Genomic DNA, 20946 nt, shown 5'->3' with positions numbered 1-20946 from the left:
GTAGATGCAAAAACTTAAACTAATATACGAGGACTATGTGAGGAAAATGGGTTGAAGTTGCCACAATTTCCAATCGCTAAGTGCGAGGTAAAGGCCGAATTGAGCAAGACGAAAAAAGAGGAGGAACCAGAAGACGAGGAAGATCCCAAAGAAGATTCTGAAGAAGATCTCCAAGAGATTCAAAAGGCAAACTGGACAAAGCTGATGGAGAGTCGGAGCCTGATTCCTGTTAATTTTGAACATTTTTTTTATTTTAATTTGAACCTAGTATTCTATTTTTTATTCAGGAAGATTTTATTTTGTTCTGGTTTTTATTTAGTTAGAATTGTAATATTTTATATATGTAGTTGTGTTTGGTTTTTATTAGTAGGAACCTCAATTTTTTTAAGGCACAATAATGTTGAGTTAAAACCGAAAGGAGGAGCAGTCCCGCTAATTGTATTGCACGAATCATTCTAATCGGGATAACCTCTTTCCTTTATATTTTATTGCACATTAGGGATAATGTGCCGAATAAAGTGTGGGGGTGACTTAGAAAATTTTTTAAAATATTTTTTGTTATTCTATTTTATCTTTCTTTGGTTTTAGTGATTTTAAAAAAAGAAATTACTTTGCATGTTTTCTATATGCTTGAGCTTGTAGAAATACAAGTGATTAGTTAGGAGCATGTTAATAGGATTTTGTGAATAAACTATAAATTTAGTTTGATAATAATTTATTCTAAATTTTCTAATTTTAGACTAATTAGTTCAATTTATTACACTATGAATAGATTTAAGATGTTAAATATACCACATGATAAATACATATATAAATAGCATGCATGTTTAATTGAAATATAGGTTGTAGAAATTGATAGACTTGGCCGATTTAATCCATGTATAGAGTTACCTATGGACAACCTAAGGCATTACTTGGTAAACAATTTTTTGAGCCAAAAAGCTATCCCGTAAATATTTTCCCTAGTACTTATTTTGAGCCTGAATCCATTTTCTTAATGAACCATAAATGAAACCCTAAGCCTAAAGAACATTTTATTTGATCCTTTAATTTCTTGGTCCTTGCATGGATTTAGACATCCGACCATTGATATTGAAGGATTTGGTAGATACATTACGGTCGTTTCAAAAGAAAAAAAAGAATGAGTGAAAATAAAGAATTGTATGATATAGTGAGTATAAGATTTTTGAGCTTGTAGAAAAATAAGGCAAAATGTCAATCGAGAAAATCTCGAAGAAAGAAAAATAAAAGCAAAGTGATTTGGAAAAAAAGTACGCTCACATTTGTTCAAAAAAATATATAAGCTTGGATGATTGTACTCATGAACACTATACAATGCCTTAATGATAGATAGAAAAGGAAGGTAAGAGAAGTAGATATAAGGTGATGAGATTATTCAAAATTGGGGAGAGTATTAGGGACAATATAACATGCCAAACTACTTTTGTGCTTAACTGTTTTGTTAAGCCTGTTCTTTGAATTTCGAACCAACCTAAGCTGTAGAACATTACAAGCCGAAAAGTCCTATGTGACTTAAATAGTATTTTATGTGGATGAAATTTTTGCCAAGGATTGATATTTTTACTACTTATATTCATTTGAATATAATTGTATATTTATATATCTATTTTGATGGAAACCTATATTTAATATTCTTTTATTTGCTTGTTTTGTAACTTAATGAACTAACTCGTCTAATTTTAGGAATTGTGAGTCAATTGTATATCATTCTAGAGTTATATGTTTATTTATACTATCTTGTTAACATATTTATATCCAATTTCCTATTTCAAGCTAGCTCGAGTACATTTTCATTTCTTGCATGTTTATTTTTTGTTTAGTTTGCTTGAGGACAAGCAAAGACTTAAGTGTGGAGGTATTTGACCTGTCATCAAATGTAGTAGTAATTTTGGTCTATTTTTGCACTTAAAGATTTTGTTTTCTATTACTTTTAGTATTAATTATTACATTTTCTATATTAAGTAGTTCATAGTAAAAGTTAGAAAAATAAGTATTTGTTAACAAATTTTGTGAGTGTTGTGACCTATTAGGCCGACACAGGCCTTAGGTAGTTATTGGTGTAAATAAGTGTGTACGATGATGAATTACAGGCCCAATTGATGTAAGAGCATGCAACAAGTGATACATAAGTTTCTCGAGCCATCAAAGCATGAAATGAACAAAATGAGGCACAAAACCTATGTCGTGTCGCACCATAGGCCTTGCATGACGCAGCATAGACCCGATGTGATGCCCAAGTATTTCGGCGATATTTTCGTCTGCACAATCAACTTTATACGAAGATATAGGACGTGTTGAAAACCTAATTGTAGCTGCCAACACTCCTATAAATAAAACCTTAGTGTTTGATGTAACTAAGTCGTCTTAAATGCATAAAAAGCCCTTTTAGTTTAGAAGTAGGATTAGATTAAGTTTTCATTTGTTTTTCATAAACTCTTTATTCTTCTCTCTTGGAATTAGTTTCGATCCAAGGGTTTTTTATTTAATCGACGTATTTCAATTTATTTGCCTTCACAAGCAACAATATTTGTTATTCCAATCGAGAGATTTGTTACTCCGCACTCTAATCGATCAGGATTACTCTAATCTCTTTTCTCTTTCAATTTATTCATGTTGTTTACATGTTTATTTCAATTGAGATTAAGATTATAAATATCATGAGTGGCTAAATCCCTTAGGGTTTTCCGATAGGATTAGTTGGTTTAAATTACATGTTCTTAAACCCTAGGCTTGTCAACCCTAGGAAGTAATCATATGTTAAATGAGATCAGGAGATAAATTTGCCGAGTAAATGTAATTTATCCTGGTTAAGAAAGTGAGGTCGAAAGATAAACGAGTATCAACCAATTGATTAATCAATTAGAGGCCAAGAGGTAATAATTGGTTAATTGATAGCTAATCCACCTTAAAACCCAAATTTGAGGTTAATTACAGCTCCTAAAATGAGTTAATCTTCTTGATTGGTTTAACCTGTTTAGTTGTTTGTGTATTTTGTCGTTTATTTATTGTAGTTATTTAATTTCTTACATTCATCTGTTTTTATGATTTATCGCAATATAGTATTTAATTATTACTATTTAGACTTATTATTGTAAAGAGATTTTCAATAGATTTATTCCATCCTACCTTGGGTACGATCCTTAAAATACTTTTCTGTGTTCCGTTGTAACACAAATAGTATATTATAGTTTGACTCGTATACTTGCAGACACCACTAATTTACTTTTTATATAATTTTGGTGTGAGATTTATACTATAAACGATAACACGTTTATAGGTGGCCAGCGACACCAATGTCGTCCTTGGTGCTCCTTGGCCTGAAAATAGTGTACTGCACACTAAATTGACTCATCAATCCTACCCTAGGCCCATATTGACCCACCAAGTTGTTACTATACCAAAATATGCGTAAAAATGCTTATTTTATTAAAATTGCATCTCATATACTAAATTGGTAAACTAATCGAAATACTGATAAAATGGTTCAAAACAAACTCTTTAAGTATCGAAAGGGCTCTAATTTGCCGCAACGAATTGTTGTAGATCATGTGCCAAATACTAACCCATAAAAGGGGTTAAAAGTTCTTTACAACTATCTCTTATATATATATGTATTATCTATATTATTAATAAAATCCCTAACTGAGTTGGTGTTACAGGCTAACTTTGGTACCAACTTGATTAGGAAATTATGAAAATGCCCTTCCGTATTTAAAATAAGTCATATCATTTGAGGGCATTTTAGTTTTTTATTTTAACAAAAACCAAGAAAAAATGCATATAAAGAGATTTAAACTCATGCTAATTGGATAAATAAAATTTTAAATTTCCCACTCAACTAAAGCATTATTTTGATTTTTTTATACATTTTTCTAATATGCACAATTTATTATCTCTACCAGTTGTATATATCTATGCTATTTATTAAGTTGGTGTCACTCCAACCATGTTACCAATTTGGTTAAAAGTTACGAAAATGCCCTTCCATAATTAAAATAAGTTATAATATTTGTGAATATATTAATATTTTCATTTTAATAAAAACCAATTAAAATATGCATATGGTTGGATTTAAACCCGAGCCAACTGGATTAGTAAAATCTTAAATTTACCACTCAACCAAAACTTCATTTTGATGTATTTATATATTTTTATTTTAATATGCACAAGTTATTATTTCTGTTAGCTGTATATTTATATTATTAATAAAATCCCTGACTGAGTTGGTGTGTCACGGGTTAACCAGGTACTAACTTGGTTAGGAAATTATAAAAATGTCATTTCGTATTTAAAATGAGCAAAATCTCTAACTAAGTTGGTGTCACGAGTTAACCGAGTACTAACTCGATTAGGAAATTAAGAAATGTTTAAATTATTATAAAAATGCATTTAGTGCTTTTATCTGATATATTTATATGTTTAAATTTTCTTTTACTTATAATTTAATTTATTTTTATTTTAATATGGTACATATTTTTTATATTATTATGATTAATTAGTTTTAAATAATATGTTTGGTTGTTTATTGTATGTTTATTCTAAACATATGTTTTGGTATTAATTATATTTATATCGATTTGCCATCTCTCCCATTCCCAACTCTTCTCTCGCTATCAGGTTTTGGAGTGCGCACGTTAGCATATCCCTTCTCTAACCTACGCACCTGAAGGTAAGTCCTTATCCTACGCTTCATTTTTCTCCCTTGTTTCCTTTTAAAAAAATAAAAGTAAAATATAGAAATTAGCATACAAAACCGAAACCCTAATTAGAAACTAGAATAAAATTCTGGAGCCAGTTCCCCCCTTCTCATTTCGTAGTTACAGTGAGATTGATCTGTTCTTTTATTCTTGTTTATATTGTGTTTCTTATAATTATTTTAATCAGGGAATATTGAGGGAGGGAAAATCTAGGGTTAGGACTTTGATACTTTGGCGGGGATCATCGGCATCCGTCAAACGGGTTAACAGCTCGGGTCGGACCCTCCCATGGCAAATTCCGGTGGCGGGAATAAGTTCGTTTCAGTGAATCTGAACAAGTATTATGCCCAACAATCATCTAAACAGCATTACCATTCACATCATTCGGGTTCCTATGGGTCAAATCGGGCACGTACCGGTGCTGGCAATGGAGGAATGGTGGTTCTTTCACGTCCTCGTAGCTCCCAAAAGAGTGGGTCCAAGTTATCTGTTCCACCCCCCTTGAATTTACCATCATTGCGAAAGGAACATGAGCGATTTGATTCTTTGGGACCCGGTGGTGTGCCCGCCAATGGAGGCGCTTCCGTGAGTGGGCCAAGGCCTGGTTCGTCCGGAATGGGATGGGCCAAACCCGGTTCAGTTGCTTGGCAGGAGAAAGAAGGGTTGGTTGGTGGTGATGATCATGTGAATGACGGGGTTGATCGTTTGAATGCTGATGATGGGATGACTAAGGTAAGTAGTGGTGTTTATATGCCGCCTCCTGTTAGGTCAGGGTCAACTTCCTCCACATCTGCTTCAGCGATAGGTTGTCTGCCTTTGGATAAAGCTACAGTTTTGAAGAGAGAGGAATTTCCTTCATTGCAAGCAGCATTACCTGTTGTATCAGGGGCTGAAAAGAAACAGACAGATGGTTTGAATCAGAAGCAGAAGCAATTGGCGATGGCAGGTCAGGAGTTGTCTGATAAGCATGGGGACGGATCGCGATCAAATTCAGTTACTGATATGCTTCCTCAATTGCGGTCGGGGAGAATTGCCGTTGACAGTGAATTGAGTGAGAAAGGTGGAGAAGCTCGTCGTACAAGTGGTTCTCGTTTATTAGAACAAGGCAGGAAGCAGGATGAGTACTTCCCGGGGCCGCTTCCTTTGGTTCGATTGAATCCAAGATCTGATTGGGCTGATGATGAGCGTGATACAGGTCATGTTTCGGACCACAGGAAGGATCAGGGTTACTCGAAAACTGAAGCGCACTGGGATAGAGATTTCGATATGCCAAGGGCTGGTGTACTTCCACATAAACCAGCTCACGGTCTTTTTGACAGGAGGGGACTGCGTGACAATGATACTGGAAGAACACTTTCCAGTGAAGTCGCTAAATTGGACCCCTACAGCATCGATGCAAGACTACCAAGTAGAGAAGTGCGGGAAGGAAATGCATGGAGAGCATCTTCTCCTCTTCCTAAAGATGGAATTGGGACTCAAGAGATTGCCAGAGACAGAAATAGTGTTGGCGCAAGGCCTTCAAGTATGAACAGAGAAAAGGAAAATAAGTACACTTTGTCTTTCCGGGACAATGCTCAGGGTGATAATGGAAGGAGGGATTTGGGTTATGGAAATGGAGGAAGACAAGTGTGGAGCAACTCCGCAGATTCTTTTAGTAGTAGAGGGTCAGAGAGGAGTACAAGGGAGCGTTATGGCAAGGAACAGTACAATAGACACAAAGGCGATGCTTTCCAGAACAGTTCTTTATCAAAACCATCTTTTCCTTTGGGTGGGAAAGCACTTCCTCTTAATGATCCTATACTAAATTTCAGTAGAGACAAACGGCCTTTTTCCAAGAACGAAAAATCTTATCTAGAAGACCCTTTGGTGAAGGACTTTGGGGCCACGAGATTTAATGGATGGGATCCTTTTTCTGCAAACCTTGTTGGGGTCGTTAAGAAGAAGAAAGATACCGCTAAACAAACTGATTTTCATGACCCTGTCAGGGAATCATTTGAGGCTGAACTTGAGAGAGTGCAGAAAATGCAGGAACAGGAGAGGCAGCGAATTATTGAGGAACAGGAGAGAGCACTGGAGCTAGCTCGTAGAGAAGAAGAGGAGAGACAGCGGTTGGCAAGGGAACAAGAAGAGCAGCAGAGAAGGTTAGAAGAAGAGGCCAGGGAAGCTGCATGGAGAGCTGAACAAGAGAGGTTAGATGCTTTGCGAAGGGCAGAAGAACAGAGAATAGCCAGAGAAGAGGAAAAACACAGGATAGTTATGGAGGAGGAAAGAAGAAAACATGCTGCTAAACAAAAACTCTTAGAGTTGGAAGAAAGGATTGCCAAGAGGCAGGCTGAAGCAGTGAAGGGTGCCAATGCAGATGAGAAAATACCAGGGATGGCAAAAGAAACAGAGGCATCAAAAGCAACAGGTGTGAGTGATTGGGAAGATGGTGAAAGGATGGTGGAAAGAATCACAACTTCAGCTTCTTCTGATTCTTCTGGTCTAAATAGATCCTTTGAGATGGCTTCTAGGCCTAGCTTGTCTTATGCTGCTGCTTCTTTTTCAGATAGAGATAAGCCCTTTAATTCATGGAAGAGAGATGTATTTGAGTACGGAAACAACTCTGCCTTTACTGGGCAGGAGATAGAGAATGGACACCATAGCCCCAGGCAAGATGCATCTACAGTGAGTAGACCATTTCCCAGGAAAGAGTTTCAGGGAGCATCTCCTTACATGTCATCCAGGCCTCACTTTAGAGCAGGGGTTCCTGAACCCAGTTTAGATAATTTTGGTCAGCCAAAAGGTCAGAGGTGGAATGGGTCTGGGGCTGGGGGTGATCATTATGGTAGAAATGCTGAGATTGGATCTGAATATCATGAGAATCTTGCTGATAATTATGGTGATGTGACATGGGGGCAGCATTCTCGTGGTAATATTTATCCGCCTTACCATGAAAGATTCTATCACAACCCTGAGGATGATGGGCTTTATTCCTTTGGGAGGTCACGATATTCTGTGAGGCAACCTCGTGTTTTACCTCCTCCATCTATGCCCTCAATGCAGAAATCTTCATATAGAGGTGAGAATGAGCATCCTGGTCCATCAACATTCCTAGAAAATGAGGTACAGTACAATCAGGCAACAAGACGTGGATCTAGCATGGAGATCATTTATGATGGTGATCAGCAAGATGATCTTGGACAGCAAGGAATTATAGATACTCAGCCTGATAATACTGATTATGAGGTTCAGAAATTGGATAGCAATGCAGCAAGGTGCGATTCACAGTCATCTCTGTCTGTTTCAAGCCCCCCTGTTTCGCCTGTTCATCTTTCTCATGATGACTTGGATGAGTCTGGAGGTTCTGCAATGTTATCAGTTGAAGAGAATAAGAAGGTTGACTTGTCAAGGCCGGAAATCAAACCCCTTGTGTTACAGTCTGAAGCTGGGAAAGAGAATGTGCGGACTGCATCAAGTTCTATTTCGGCCGGTGATGATGAGGAATGGACTGTTGATAACAATGAACTGTTGCAGGAGCAAGAAGAATATGATGAGGATGGAGATGGATATCTGGAAGAAGATGAAGTGCATGAAGGAGATGATGGTAATATAGACCTGACTCGAGAGTTAGATGAGTTGCATCTAGAGGATAATGAGTCCCCTGATATGATGGACAACTTGGTCTTAGGCTTCAATGATGGGGTTGAGGTTGGCATGCCAAATGATGAATTTGAAAGTTCACAGAAGGACTCTGCATATGTGATACCACAGATTTCTATTGTCTCTCTTGAAGAAAAGATATCTTTGGATGATATGCATAGTGATAGAAAAATCCTTCAGTCCATGGATGCTCCTTGTCCAGAGGGTTTAGATAGTTCTTCTAGAATCCTTCAAGAAACCAAAAAAGGAGTGCAGGATCTGACTATTCAGCCTAATACCTCTTCTCAAGCATCAACAGCATCTCAGCTGATTGATCATGCGGATGCTACTAGTAGTACTGGTGTATCGACAGAGCATAATCTCCCCTATTCTGTCAACATGGCTTCCCATTCATCTTCTGGTCAGATTAGCATGCCTACCTCTACTTCTTTTACTAACCACACCGAAGTACCTGTTAAGCTCCAATTTGGGCTGTTTTCAGGCCCTTCTTTAATACCCTCTCCAGTTCCAGCCATACAGATTGGCTCCATACAGATGCCTCTTCATCTGCATCCTCAGGTTGGCCCCCCATCTGTCACGCAAATGCACCCATCACAACCTCCTCTCTTTCAGTTTGGTCAGTTAAGGTATACATCTCCGATTTCCCAGGGATTGCTTCCTTTAGCTCCTCAGTCTGTGTCTTCTGTCCAGCAAAATGTTCCAGTCAACTTCTCCCTGAACCCAAACCGAAACCCTGGAGCTCCTCTGCCTGTTCTGCCCAGTCAAGATACTTCTGGGTTTGATATGATGAAAGGTGAAGTTTCATCTCCTTTGGATGATAACCAATCTGGTCTTCTGAGGTCCTTGGATTTATTGCATGACAACATGTTGAATGAGGAAAGTTCCACACAAGCTGGAGAAAGCAGAAAAAGTGTTCTGACACAGCATGGTACCGTTGAGATTTCAAATATTGGTGATAATGCAACTAGATTCGAGTCAGGTTTATCTTCTGAAAACCAGGTGCACCAGAATTCAGTTCATAGAAACTTCAAAGCATTGTCTAGTAAACAATCAGAAGGTGAACTTCAAACTGTTCTGACATCATCTCACGCAGTTTCAAAAGAGGAAGATTTAAGTGGACCAAGGGGCCAAACTTATAATAATAGGGGAAAAAAGTATGTCTTTACAGCTAAAGGTTCTAACTCAAGATCAGGTTTTCTTGCTTCGGGATCCTCTCGCAAAGACTCTACTGGATACCTAAGGAGGCCTCGATGCACTCGAACAGAGTTTAGAATTAGGGAAAATTCTGGTAAGAGGCAGCCTTCTGGAATCATTTCTTCAAACCACACAAATCAAGTAGGTTTGGATGAAAATTCTGGTGCCAATGGAAGGGGTACTGGATTTTCCGTAACTAATAGGATGAGGAAAATTGTGGTGGGTAAGTCAAAACAGACAACAGAATCTGAATGCTCAAGCTCAGCTCTAGGCAGTTCCCAGGAGATGGAAACAGGAAACAGGAATGAGGAGAGATTGGGAAAAGGTTCATTGATGAGGAGTCAGAATATCACATACTCTGAGAAAGGTAATCTTAAGAGGAATATCAAGGAAGATGTGGATGCTCCTTTGCAAAGTGGCATAGTGCGTGTTTATGAGCAACCTGGAATAGAAGCAGCCAGCGATGAAGATGATTTCATTGAGGTCAGATCAAAGAGGCAAGTGCTGAATGACCGGCGCGAGCAGAGAGAAAAAGAAATCAAAGCTAAGTCTTGGATTGCAAAGGTTGTAATACTTTGAACTTTTAACTTTTTTCTTCACTTTACTATAACATGTTTTTTTCCCTTTGTTTTTACTGGTCCAATGCAATAAGACTTAAGTTGCTTAACATCATTCATTTATTTTTTGACAGCCACCACGTAAACCTCGTTCAATCCCACAAAGCTCAAATAGAAATTCTGCTTCAGCTAATGGAGTAATGAACAATGTTCGCGCTGATTTTGTCACCTCCGAGGGACATAATCTGGCAAATACTGAACTATCAGCAGGATTTGGTTTAAATACAGTATCCCAACCTTTGGCTCCAATTGGTACTCCTGCCAGTAAAATTGATGCACAGGCTGATATAAAAACGCAGGCAGTGAAGTATACATCTCTCCTAAAAATAACTGATATACAAAATATGCATACAGATTGCTGACTCTGCTGATTTTCTACAGGTCACTCCAGCCAAACTCTGTTCAAACCACTTCCGGTGGGGGACCAAGCCTGGTATCAGGTTTGATGTTTGAGAGCAAGAATAAGATTTTTGACAATGTTCAGGCATCTTTTGGTTCGTGGGGTAATTCATGCATTAATCAGAAGGTATGCATAACTGCATTTACCGACATGTTAACTATTTGTTCTAGTTTAACGTTGCCATCTGTCTAGTAAATCTGTAAGACTTATGGGGTTGTAGTGCTTACAAATTTTGCTTTTTTGTGCATCTTCTCGAGTTTTTTATTTTATCTTACAACGCAGTTTTCTCTTGAGTTTATATCTTTACTTTGGAATCAGATTGATTTACATCCATAAACACAGTCAGCTCTTACTTCTATTGGTTGCTTTCTTTCTTAAATTTTCTTCTACATCTTTAGCTTCAGATTGAGTTCAGTCTGTGTGGTGCTCTGATTTATCTTTTTATACATGTATTTGCACACCTTCATGCATGTTTGTATGTGCATTTCGTACTATTATATTGTGTTTCCAGGTTGCTTATAGGCATATTTGATGGGTTCATTTATCTTTCCTTTTAGCCCGAGTGTATTCTAAACTATTGTGCTTGTAGATGTTGATACTCAATTCTTCTAATATGATTGGACCATAAATCTGTGGAAGTCTGAAACCGATTTGGTTGAATCTGTAGGTGATGACATTGACACAGACCCAACTTGATGATGCTATGAAGCCTGTTCAGTTCGATACTTGTCCTCCCATTAGAGATCGCAATAGCTCAGTTACCAACCCCAGCATGCCGCCACCATCATCCATACTTTTGAAGGACAAGTCATTTTCTAATGCTACAAGTCCAATAAATTCTTTGCTAGCTGGGGAGAAAATACAATTTGGTTGGTGTATCTACTAATGTTATATAGACTCAATAGAATTATTGTTGCCCTGTATCTGAAGGATATCATCACTTTATACAGGAGCAGTTACATCTCCTACAGTTATTCCTCCTAGCAGCCGTGCTGTTTCACATGGGATCGGCCCCCCAGGTTCATCTCGATCAGAAATTCAAATCCCTTGCAATCTTTCTGCAGCCAAGAAAGATTGCGCCCTTTTCTTCGAAAAAGAGGAACATGCAAATGAATCTTGTGTCCATATGGAAGACTGTGAAGCTGAAGCAGCTGCTTCAGCTGTTGCTGTTGCTGCCATAAGTAGTGATGAGATTGTAGGGAATGGAATGAGTACTTGCATCGTGTCAGCTTCAGATAATAAAGGTTTTGGAGGTGCAGACATTGATGTTATTAATACAGGTAAGATCTGCCATCACTGTAGGAGTCATGTATGTTTTTGCTTGTGTGGATGTTTACCCGTATTGCCTTTTTCTCATCTGTCTTGCAGGTGATGGTGGTCAGCAGTTAGCAAGTCAATCAAAGGCTGAAGAGTCTCTCAGTGTTTCTCTTCCTGCAGATCTTTCTGTTGAGAACCCACCAATTTCTTTATGGCCTCGATTAGCCAGTCCACAGAGTTCTTCAAGCCAGATGATTTCTCAATTTCCTGGAGGCCCTCCTTCGCACTTCCCCTTCTATGACATTCCCATGATGGGGGGTCCAGTTTTTTCCTTTGGACCTCATGAGGAATCTTCATCTACCCAATCACAGTCCCAGAAGAATAGCACACCTGCTTCAGGTACCTTAGGGACCTGGCAACAATGCCATTCCAGAGTAGATTCATTCTATGGTCCTCCAACAGGATTCACCGGCCATTTTATCACCCCACCTGGAGGTATCCCCGGGGTTCAAGGTCCACCACATATGGTTGTGTACAACCATTTTGCTCCAGTTGGGCAGTTTGGACTAAGTTTCATGGGTACAACCTACATCCCATCTGGAAAACCACCTGACTGGAAGCACAGCCCCCCTTCCTCTGCAATTGGTGAAGGTGATGTGAACAATTTGAATATGACAGCATCACAGGGGAATTCTAGCAACATACCTGCTCAAATGCAGCATCTTCCCCCTGGCCCTGGGTCACTTCTTCTGCCCGTTGCATCCCCGCTCGCTATGTTTGATGTTTCTCCTTTCCAGGTAAAAATCAGAGCAAATCTAAAGCTATTAAATTTCCAGCATCTATAATAACCAGGGTGGTCTTTTCTATTTTCTGTTTTGGAGTGGTTATCCTTCTCTACCAAATAAATTTGTTTACTCGAAAGTGAGTGGTCTAAATGGATGGTATTAGATGTAGTTGTCAATGTTATTGCTGGGTTTGATGAGTAGGTGCACTTTTATTGCTTGATTTTTTATTTATTTATTTATTTTTTTTTGGGGGGGGGGTTTACTGTTGACAAATTTACCATCACCCCCATGCACTCTTTTGTATCTCCCTTTTTCCCTTTCCTGTTTTCCTTCTGATCTAACTAATGCATATCTTGAAACTTTTTCCTTCAGTCGACCCCTGACATGTCTGTCCAAGCTCGTTGGTCTCATGTTCCGGCTTCACCTATGCAGTCTGTTGCACCGTCAATGCCATTGCAGCAACAGGCAGAAGGTGTACTACATTCTCAGTTTAGCCATGGGCCTCCTGTTGACCAGTCATTGAGTAGCAATAGGTTCTCAGACTCCCGAACATCAGCATCCTCTGACAGCTCTAGGAAATTTCCTGTGGCAACAGATGCAACAATAACCCAGTTGCCCGATGAACTAGGGTTGGTGGAACCATCTAGCTCCACCATCCCTGCTGCTTCTGCACAACATGATACTAAAAGCCCGTCCCTCACTAAAGTTGCTGATGCTGGCAAGAATGATGGTATTAGTAGTAGGCAGAGCACAAATACTGCTCTTAAGGCTGTTCAGTCTTCTTCCCAGCAGAAGAATATAGCTTCTCCTCAGCATTATGGTAACTCTTCCTGGTATAATCATCAGAGAGGAAATGCGGTCTCACAAAAGAATGGAGCGGGTGAATGGACCCAACGTAGAACAGGTTTCCAAGGAAGGAACCAATCCATGGGTGGAGACAAGAACTTCCCCACTTCAAAGATGAAGCAGATTTATGTGGCTAAACAGACCAATAATGGTTCGTCATCTTCGTGATGATAGGAAAATAAAGCTTCTCATTTCCTTAACCATACAGTTTTTTTTTTTGGTAGCATCGCTTGGATTAGTATGGGAATGGAACTTTATATCCGCTGGTATTTTTGATTGAAGTTTGCTGCAATAGTGATGGTGAATAGCAGTTTTGTCATAGGTTTTTGATTTGTCCATGTAGGAAGAAATGGGTGTATTTGGGGGTAGAAGACGCGATGTAGTGTTTAGTTTGAAGGAGCTGGTGATGGTTGTGGGTTCACACGTTGCCGTTGCCCATCACTATCATGTACCAATTTGGTAAGACGCATAAAGTCTTGGGGTTTGATCATCATTTATTAAAAGCTCTCTATACATGACGCATCCACTTAATTTTTTTCCCCATCCAGTAATGAATTATATGGGCTTTGGGTTTCCCTAATATTTAGTTTGGACGGTAAATTTACTGTTAAATGCTTCTCATATAACCTCTAATAATACAACTTATTACCAAATTTGTAATATTCATCTAATCATGCAATTACACATTTTTACAAAAATTATATGATGTTATCTAGGTGAAATTTGTAATATTCATCTAATTATGCAATTACACATTTTTACAAAAATTATATGATGTTATCTAGGTGGAATGGTTGTTTACCTCATCTTTTAATCATATTATTGGAGGTTCGATTTTTAATTGGGTAGTTGGTTTTTTTTTGGGTCATGGTGACAAACAAAATAAAAACTCTTTATTACACAAGTTGTTACAATTTTTGTAATATTATGTAATTACATTGTTCAATTATACAACATTCAATTACATATTGTAACATTCGTAATATTTTGTTTAATTACACATTATTATAACCTCCACAAATTATACTAGTAATATTTTCTGAAACACTAATTACAAAAACATTACCTAATTATACATGCTATTACAACTTTTATAGTACTTTACGTAACATTAAAACTTATGAAAAAGTTCATTCTAAGGAATTTTCCTTGTAAGTTTTTGCCAATAGCCAAAACAGTAGTGTCAAGCCTTTTCTTTTTATCATCTGTAAATCAAAATGGGCTGTTTAGGAGTGCTCTTCATTTCTACACACGAATTGTCATGAGTTTATAAATTTGCTTTAAAAGAAAATCGTCATAAATTTGGTTTTCTTATTCATGTTTCTCACTGTAGATTGATTTTTTATGTGATTAAATTTTCCGCTTAACTTCGATTCCGAATGATTTCAATACAAAAGTTAGTAATTTTTTTTTCTTTCAAATTGTTTTTCTAGATAATCTATAGTAATAATCGACTTTATAAAACCATTAGAAGTTAAGAAATTTACATAGAATTTTATATTATGAAAGAAAGGCTTCAAAAATAAATCCCTAAAAGATCTAGTTTTATTTATAAAATACTGTTAATATTTAGTTTTTTTTTCATAAATTTATTTATTTTTTATCATTTTATTAAACTTTGTCTCAAAATATTTAAAAACTTTCAATTATAAACCAAAATATGTATAACAAAGTTGGATTTTGAACATAATTATATAATAATTATGCTATCTCGACACTCATAAATGTCTAGTTTTATATATAAAAGATATGAAATTAATATTTACAGCCGATCAATATTACAAATTGCACAACACCTAGGTGTTAAACAGTGCATCTGACAAAGTTAACAAAATTAAATAGTGAAGCTTTAGAATCAAGAAGACTCATATTTCACCATTACATTCATAATCCAATAAATTAGTTTCAAGTATTTGTATTTTTTTTATATTTAGAATTTAATCTTTCTATTTTTATTTTAAATAATTTAATCTTATCATTTTTAAAATTTAAAAATGTAAATTCAATTGTTAGTATCTTTAATTTTTTTAATTAAATTCATCTTCGTTACAAACATTAATTTCTTTTTGAATATTTATAGGTCAAAATTAAAGGCTTTGAAATGATAGCTCCAATGCAAGTAGCCCTCCCAAGAGGAAGAACCCCTTTTTAATCTTATATATATGATACTCAATGTGTTTGTACAGCTCATGGCCCTTGAATTTACAGTGATTCAATTGAACCAGTAATGGTTTTGCTATTATAAATCTTTCAACGAAAATGTGCATCATCTTGTATATTCTTCTTATGATGAAATTATTGGCTAACTTTATATCGATGGGAGGGTGGCAGAGTATGAAGAATAAAGTTGAATGAATTTGAAACAAACAAAAGATCTTAAAGATTTAAAAGATTCTGATAACAATAGCGACAAAAATAAAGGTAGCATAGCCACCCATGGCTATTAGATTATTCTGTTTGCCACTAAAATCAATCTTTTCAAGCATCTCATGGTAGATTGGCACCATAAAAGCACATACAGTTCTTTCATTAGAATTATCAGAGGCATGGCGATCATGCGGTGTATCGATGTCCAACCAAGCAACGAAATGACGGTGGATGAATTCAAAGCATGGCTCCGGCGTTTCGATGCGGATCACGACGGGCGGATCAACCAGGAAGAGCTGAAAGAGGCACTGCATAGCCTGAGAGTTCGGTTTGGATGGTGGAAAGCACGTCAAGGGATGAAAGAAGCGGATTGCAACCATGATGGCCAAATTGAGAACGCCAAGGAGATTGAGAAGCTGGTGAATTATGCTCAGAAACGCTTGCATATGAAAATTTATCAAAGCGATTGGTGATTTGATTTTGCAAACCACTAAATGCAAGTGTAACTATTTAACAAATATGTGTCTATGTATTATTAATAATGACTCTTAAGATTGTGTACGCTTGCTTTGTGGATTTTCCTACTTATTTCAATCCAGGTTCTGTAATAATTTGTTTATCTTTTATTTCTCCAATATCATTTGATAAAATCATATAATTTGCTTGCCTTCTAGCTCTACAAGTTGATATTCTTGTTCCTTCGTCTGAAACACAAACTCATAAACCGACATTATTTTCCTCTATGAGACCACGACTGCACAGGAAAAGGACAGAGTGAGACGACAATGTTGTTTCCAAAATTGTTTTTCTGTTGATTTTATTCTATGGGGAACCTAAAGCTAGATTAAGGGACATCTCATGGAACACTCTCACTAGCTTGGATAATCAATCTGTTTGTGGAGATTTCAATGAAACCGGCCATGATGGCGATAAAAGCGGAGGTGCCCCATGAAACATCCACCAAATGAACAAAAAAAAATAAAATTCCAACATGATATCTAATCTGAACAACTTGGGGTTTGAAAGAATGTGGTTCACTTGGTCAAATAATAGAGATGGAAATGATCTTATAAGAGAACAAATTAACCGTATGATGGCAACCACGGATTTGTGTAACAAATACCCACATTTTAAGGCAGAAGATATAGCTTGGACCGAACCAGATCATTGCCCTCTAGTCTTTAACACAGGAGATCCACTCTAGTAGTAGATGGAAAAAGAAGTAATTCCTTTTTAAAACTTCATGGACCAAAAATGATGAATGCAAACGAGTATTATGGAGGACCTTGTAAGACTCAATTAACCTGAACTTTTGAAGTAGGCTGAAAAGAGTGGGGAATGATCTAAGTAGATGGCATTCAATCAACATTGGGGAGATCTGTAGCAAGATAGGCTTATTTAGAACCAACTCCGAGACTTGAGAATGTCCCAACCGAATGCCTCCATACTAGTCAAAGAAAAATCTCTTGAAAGCCAACTTCATAATGCACTTGAAGAAGAATGGTATTGGTTACAAAGGTCGAGGGTTTGGTGGCTTAGAGAAGGGGATAGAAACACAACTTTCTTTCATGCTCAAGCCTCTGATATGAAAAAAAAAGAAGAAAAAAGAAAGAAAGAAATTCTATTAAAAAAATACTTAACAATGATGGGGTATGAGAAGAGGGCGACATGGCCATTAGGTGGCCATCAACTACTTCACTGAGTCGTCCGATACACGACATAGAATGATTGAAATACTTGATGTAGTTGAACCATGCATTATTGATACATGCATGGATATGGTGAAATTTATTAAAGACAATTTAACTAAGCTGCCAATTTTAAAGCTCAAAAGATTAGTCAACTTGTGACGAATTTTTGGATGGAATCCAGAAAGTTATGGACTGATATGTCTGCATAGCGTTTGAAGAACTATCTCTTATCTTTGAAATGTGCTTTGAATTACTCGATTTCGAGTCTAAGAGCTCAAGTTATGACCATTTAAATAAAGATTGCACGTGTAGAATTTTTGGATGAGATTACTACGAGAAATTACGAGTTTTGGGCTTTAATTTGAGTTTAAACCATATTCGGTTCAATTTTTAGGCTTGATTTTTATGGTATATGAGCCCAATATTGTATATATTAGGTTTTATTAGTTTTCTATTTATTTATTTCGAATTTTAAGATATTTTTAAGTATTTAAAATTATTTAGTAGTTTTATGTTTCTTAGTCAAATAAGAAAGTTTAGTTTAAAATTACTTCTTATTTAGATTAATTAAAGTTTCAGTGTACTTTAGAATTAGAGTTTCAGTGTACTTTAGAGTTTTATTTGGATGTACTTAGTTAGCCTATATAAAGGTCTCTTAACTATTAATTAGAGAGGGATCTTAATTAATAAATTTCAACTCTTCGAGTTATTTCTCTTTGTAAGATTTCTCTTTTGTTTATTTTGGAAGTAGGTTTTCTTTTTGGTTTTGAAGCCATAGGAGAACTCGTCATCCTCCAATTTACTAAGGTTCAGCCTTAAGGGGTTGGTTAGAGTCATTTATAGAGTTTGTTAAATATCATTCTTCAAAGGGTTTCATAGGACATTGACTTTTTATTACAATTGGTTGTTTTTATTGAAGATTTATTCTCAAGGGAACATAAGAGTACCAAACTATCTACTAGATATTTGTGGTCCAATGCATTCCCATCATGAAGTAGAAGAGCAAGAGAGTGAGGAAAGGGATGATAATGAAGATGAGGAAGCCGAAGAGGAGGGGGAAGAGACGGATTCTCAGGAGGAAGATGAGGATTGACTGAACTTTTAATTTTAATTTTGGGTTGTAATTAATTTGGATAATTGTTATTGCTTTAGGAGTAGGAGTAACAGTAAATTACTATTTATATATTTTCTGTTTCAAATTTTCTATGAAGGAACCTCACATGAAGGAAGCATGACAATTACGAGCTTTCAACGAACAAGGAAAGAAGCACCCACTCACCATTAGACTACAACAGTGTCATGATCAATCGAGTAATTTCTTTCTTTATCTATTCAGGGTTGCACATTAGGGATAATGTGCTATCTAAAGTGTGTGTGTGTGTGGAGGGGGGTAACATAGGAAATTTTGTTTTCGTTTTTATGTTTTTATTTTATTTTTCTTGTCAAAGTGTGCTCGAGCTTGTAGAAATACAAGTGATTGGCTAGGAGCATGTATATAGGTTGATTGTGTTTACTGTAAATTTGGCATGATAGTTAATGATTTCAAATTTTCAATTTTTAGACTATTAAGTTTTACATATTATGCTATAAATAAGCATTAAGTAATTGAATATACCAAATGACATAGAGAATATAGGGAAACGAGCATGCTAGTATGAATGATAAATAGTTAAATTTGTGATTACTTGATTGATTAAATTTGTGAATATTGAGATACCTAAGGATGACCTAAGACATTGTTTGGTATAACTTAGAGCCAAAAAGCTAACCCTATTTATCAATCCTTAGTACCTATTTTGAGCCAAAAAACACTTATTGATGAACCTTCATACAAAACCTGAGCCAAAATAATTTGTACTTTCCTTTTTCTTCGGTCCTGTAATTGCACGAATTTAGACGTCTAGCCATATGTATTAAGGGTTAAGTAGATACATCATAGTGGATTTTGTAAAAAAAAATGAAATAGGAAGAAGTAGTGTGATATAGTGATTATAGGTTAGCCAATATGTGTGAAACGAAAGAAAAATTTTGGAAAAGTTAAAAGAAGTAGAAAAAGTACTTGAAAAAAAAAGAAAAAAAAGCATTGTGAGTGAGATGTGTTGAAAAAATCAAATGTAATAGTCATAAAAGTATAAAAATCAACCATTGGTGCACAAAAACTCGTGAGCTAGCCATAATTACTTTATTATGTTGTGGTTTCCTATATGGAGAAATAAGGAAGGGGAGAGAGAGAAATAAGGCGGTGAACGGGCAAGGGTTATTAAGGAGGAAAATAGGGAACAATACGATGTTTCAAACTACTTTCATGCTTGAAACTGTTTTGACACTTCCCGTTCTTGAATTCTATACTAGTCTTGAGCCTCAAAACGCTACAAGTCGAAAAGCCTTATGTGATCTAGGAAAATTTGTTCATGAATTAACATCATATTAAGTAATTACAATATCAACTGTGTATTTTGCTAGGATAATCAAATTACATGTATGATTTATTGATGAATCCATATATTTGAAGACCTTACTGTTTGTATATTTTGTAATATACTAAACTTATGTGTTTGAGATTGACAATAGTAAATCGTTTACATATCATGCCAGAATTATGTGTATATATGATTTCTCTTAACTATATGTTCCAAAACTAGTCTTTGTATCATACTTGTTCAAGGGATGTCATTTATCTTTCATTTTTATTTCTTTGCTTGAGGACAAGTAATGAATTAAGTGTGGAGGAGTTTGATTTGTCGTAATTCAGTGTAGCAGATTAAAAGTTTTCATATTTAAGGAACTTGAATTTGAGCAATCTTGCTATGCTTTATTTAGTTTTTCTATTTTAGTTTTAATTCAATAAAAAGTGTAATTTGAGTCATTTTATGACCTCAAGGGCCGACAAAGGCCTACTAGAGGAGTAATGTACTTAGTGAGTGTGCACGACACCATTCAATGGCATAAGAGCTCGAGGCTAGTTGCAGTGTTGCAACACGAGAGCCTAATGTCGCAACATAGTAGACAAAGTGCCAAAATTCCAAGATTGCCTTTGGCGTCGCGACATAGCCAGTGGCTATCGCGACACATTTTTGAAGCTAAACCTAAAGCCAAGCAACCTGCCTTCAATGTCACAACACAAGCACTATATGTTGCAGCACCGGTTCTGTAAGTGAAAGCATTGCCGAGTTGAGGGCATTTTGTCCTCACAGTGAAAATTAACATAAAAATGTTAGTTGACCTAGGGCTGTAACACCCCTTACCCGTACCCGAGACTAGGACAAGATACGAGGCATTACTGAAAATACGGGTTATAAAATTTCATTTCAATTTAAAATCAATCAAACAGAATCGTATTGTCCCAATTATAGACCTACGAGGTCCAAAACATGTATTAAAAGCGATCTGGGACTAAACCGAGAACTTTAGAAAACTTTAGGGAATTTC

General features: G+C 36.4%; 2 protein-coding genes across 2 annotated transcripts; both read left to right on the top strand.

Annotated features, from left to right (window-relative positions):
- The first annotated feature begins 4763 nt into the window (after window positions 1-4763).
- On the top strand, window positions 4764-13974 carry LOC107925448 (uncharacterized). The gene is made up of 7 exons (XM_016856139.2): window positions 4764-10118; window positions 10246-10478; window positions 10553-10697; window positions 11239-11440; window positions 11522-11851; window positions 11940-12625; window positions 12986-13974. Exons 1-7 carry the CDS (start codon window positions 5007-5009, stop codon window positions 13625-13627), a joined length of 7350 nt encoding a protein of 2449 aa, XP_016711628.2. The 5' UTR covers window positions 4764-5006; the 3' UTR covers window positions 13628-13974.
- Window positions 13975-16005: 2031 nt separating this feature from the next.
- LOC107919963 (FK506-binding protein 4) lies at window positions 16006-18610 on the top strand. The gene is made up of 2 exons (XM_016849417.1): window positions 16006-16245; window positions 18437-18610. Exons 1-2 carry the CDS (start codon window positions 16006-16008, stop codon window positions 18608-18610), a joined length of 414 nt encoding a protein of 137 aa, XP_016704906.1.
- Window positions 18611-20946: the final 2336 nt, after the last annotated feature.

Source organism: Gossypium hirsutum, chromosome A12, assembly GCF_007990345.1.
Source record: "Gossypium hirsutum isolate 1008001.06 chromosome A12, Gossypium_hirsutum_v2.1, whole genome shotgun sequence".
NCBI classification, from domain to species: domain Eukaryota; kingdom Viridiplantae; phylum Streptophyta; class Magnoliopsida; order Malvales; family Malvaceae; genus Gossypium; species Gossypium hirsutum.
Note: the sequence above shows the minus strand (reverse complement) of the source record. Positions and strands in the feature narration are given on the sequence as shown.

Excerpts from the sequence above, each read along its gene's own strand:
- LOC107919963 (XM_016849417.1), top strand. The coding sequence starts at position 16,006 with ATGGCGATCATGCGGTGTATCGATGTCCAACCAAGCAACGAAATGACG. Across the intron at positions 16,246-18,436 it reads CCAAGGAGATTGAGAAGCTG|ATTTATTCTCAAGGGAACAT; the intron begins GTGAATTATGCT and ends TTTTTATTGAAG.
- LOC107925448 (XM_016856139.2), top strand. The coding sequence starts at position 5,007 with ATGGCAAATTCCGGTGGCGGGAATAAGTTCGTTTCAGTGAATCTGAAC. Across the intron at positions 11,441-11,521 it reads TGGGGAGAAAATACAATTTG|GAGCAGTTACATCTCCTACA; the intron begins GTTGGTGTATCT and ends CACTTTATACAG. Across the intron at positions 11,852-11,939 it reads CATTGATGTTATTAATACAG|GTGATGGTGGTCAGCAGTTA; the intron begins GTAAGATCTGCC and ends TCTGTCTTGCAG.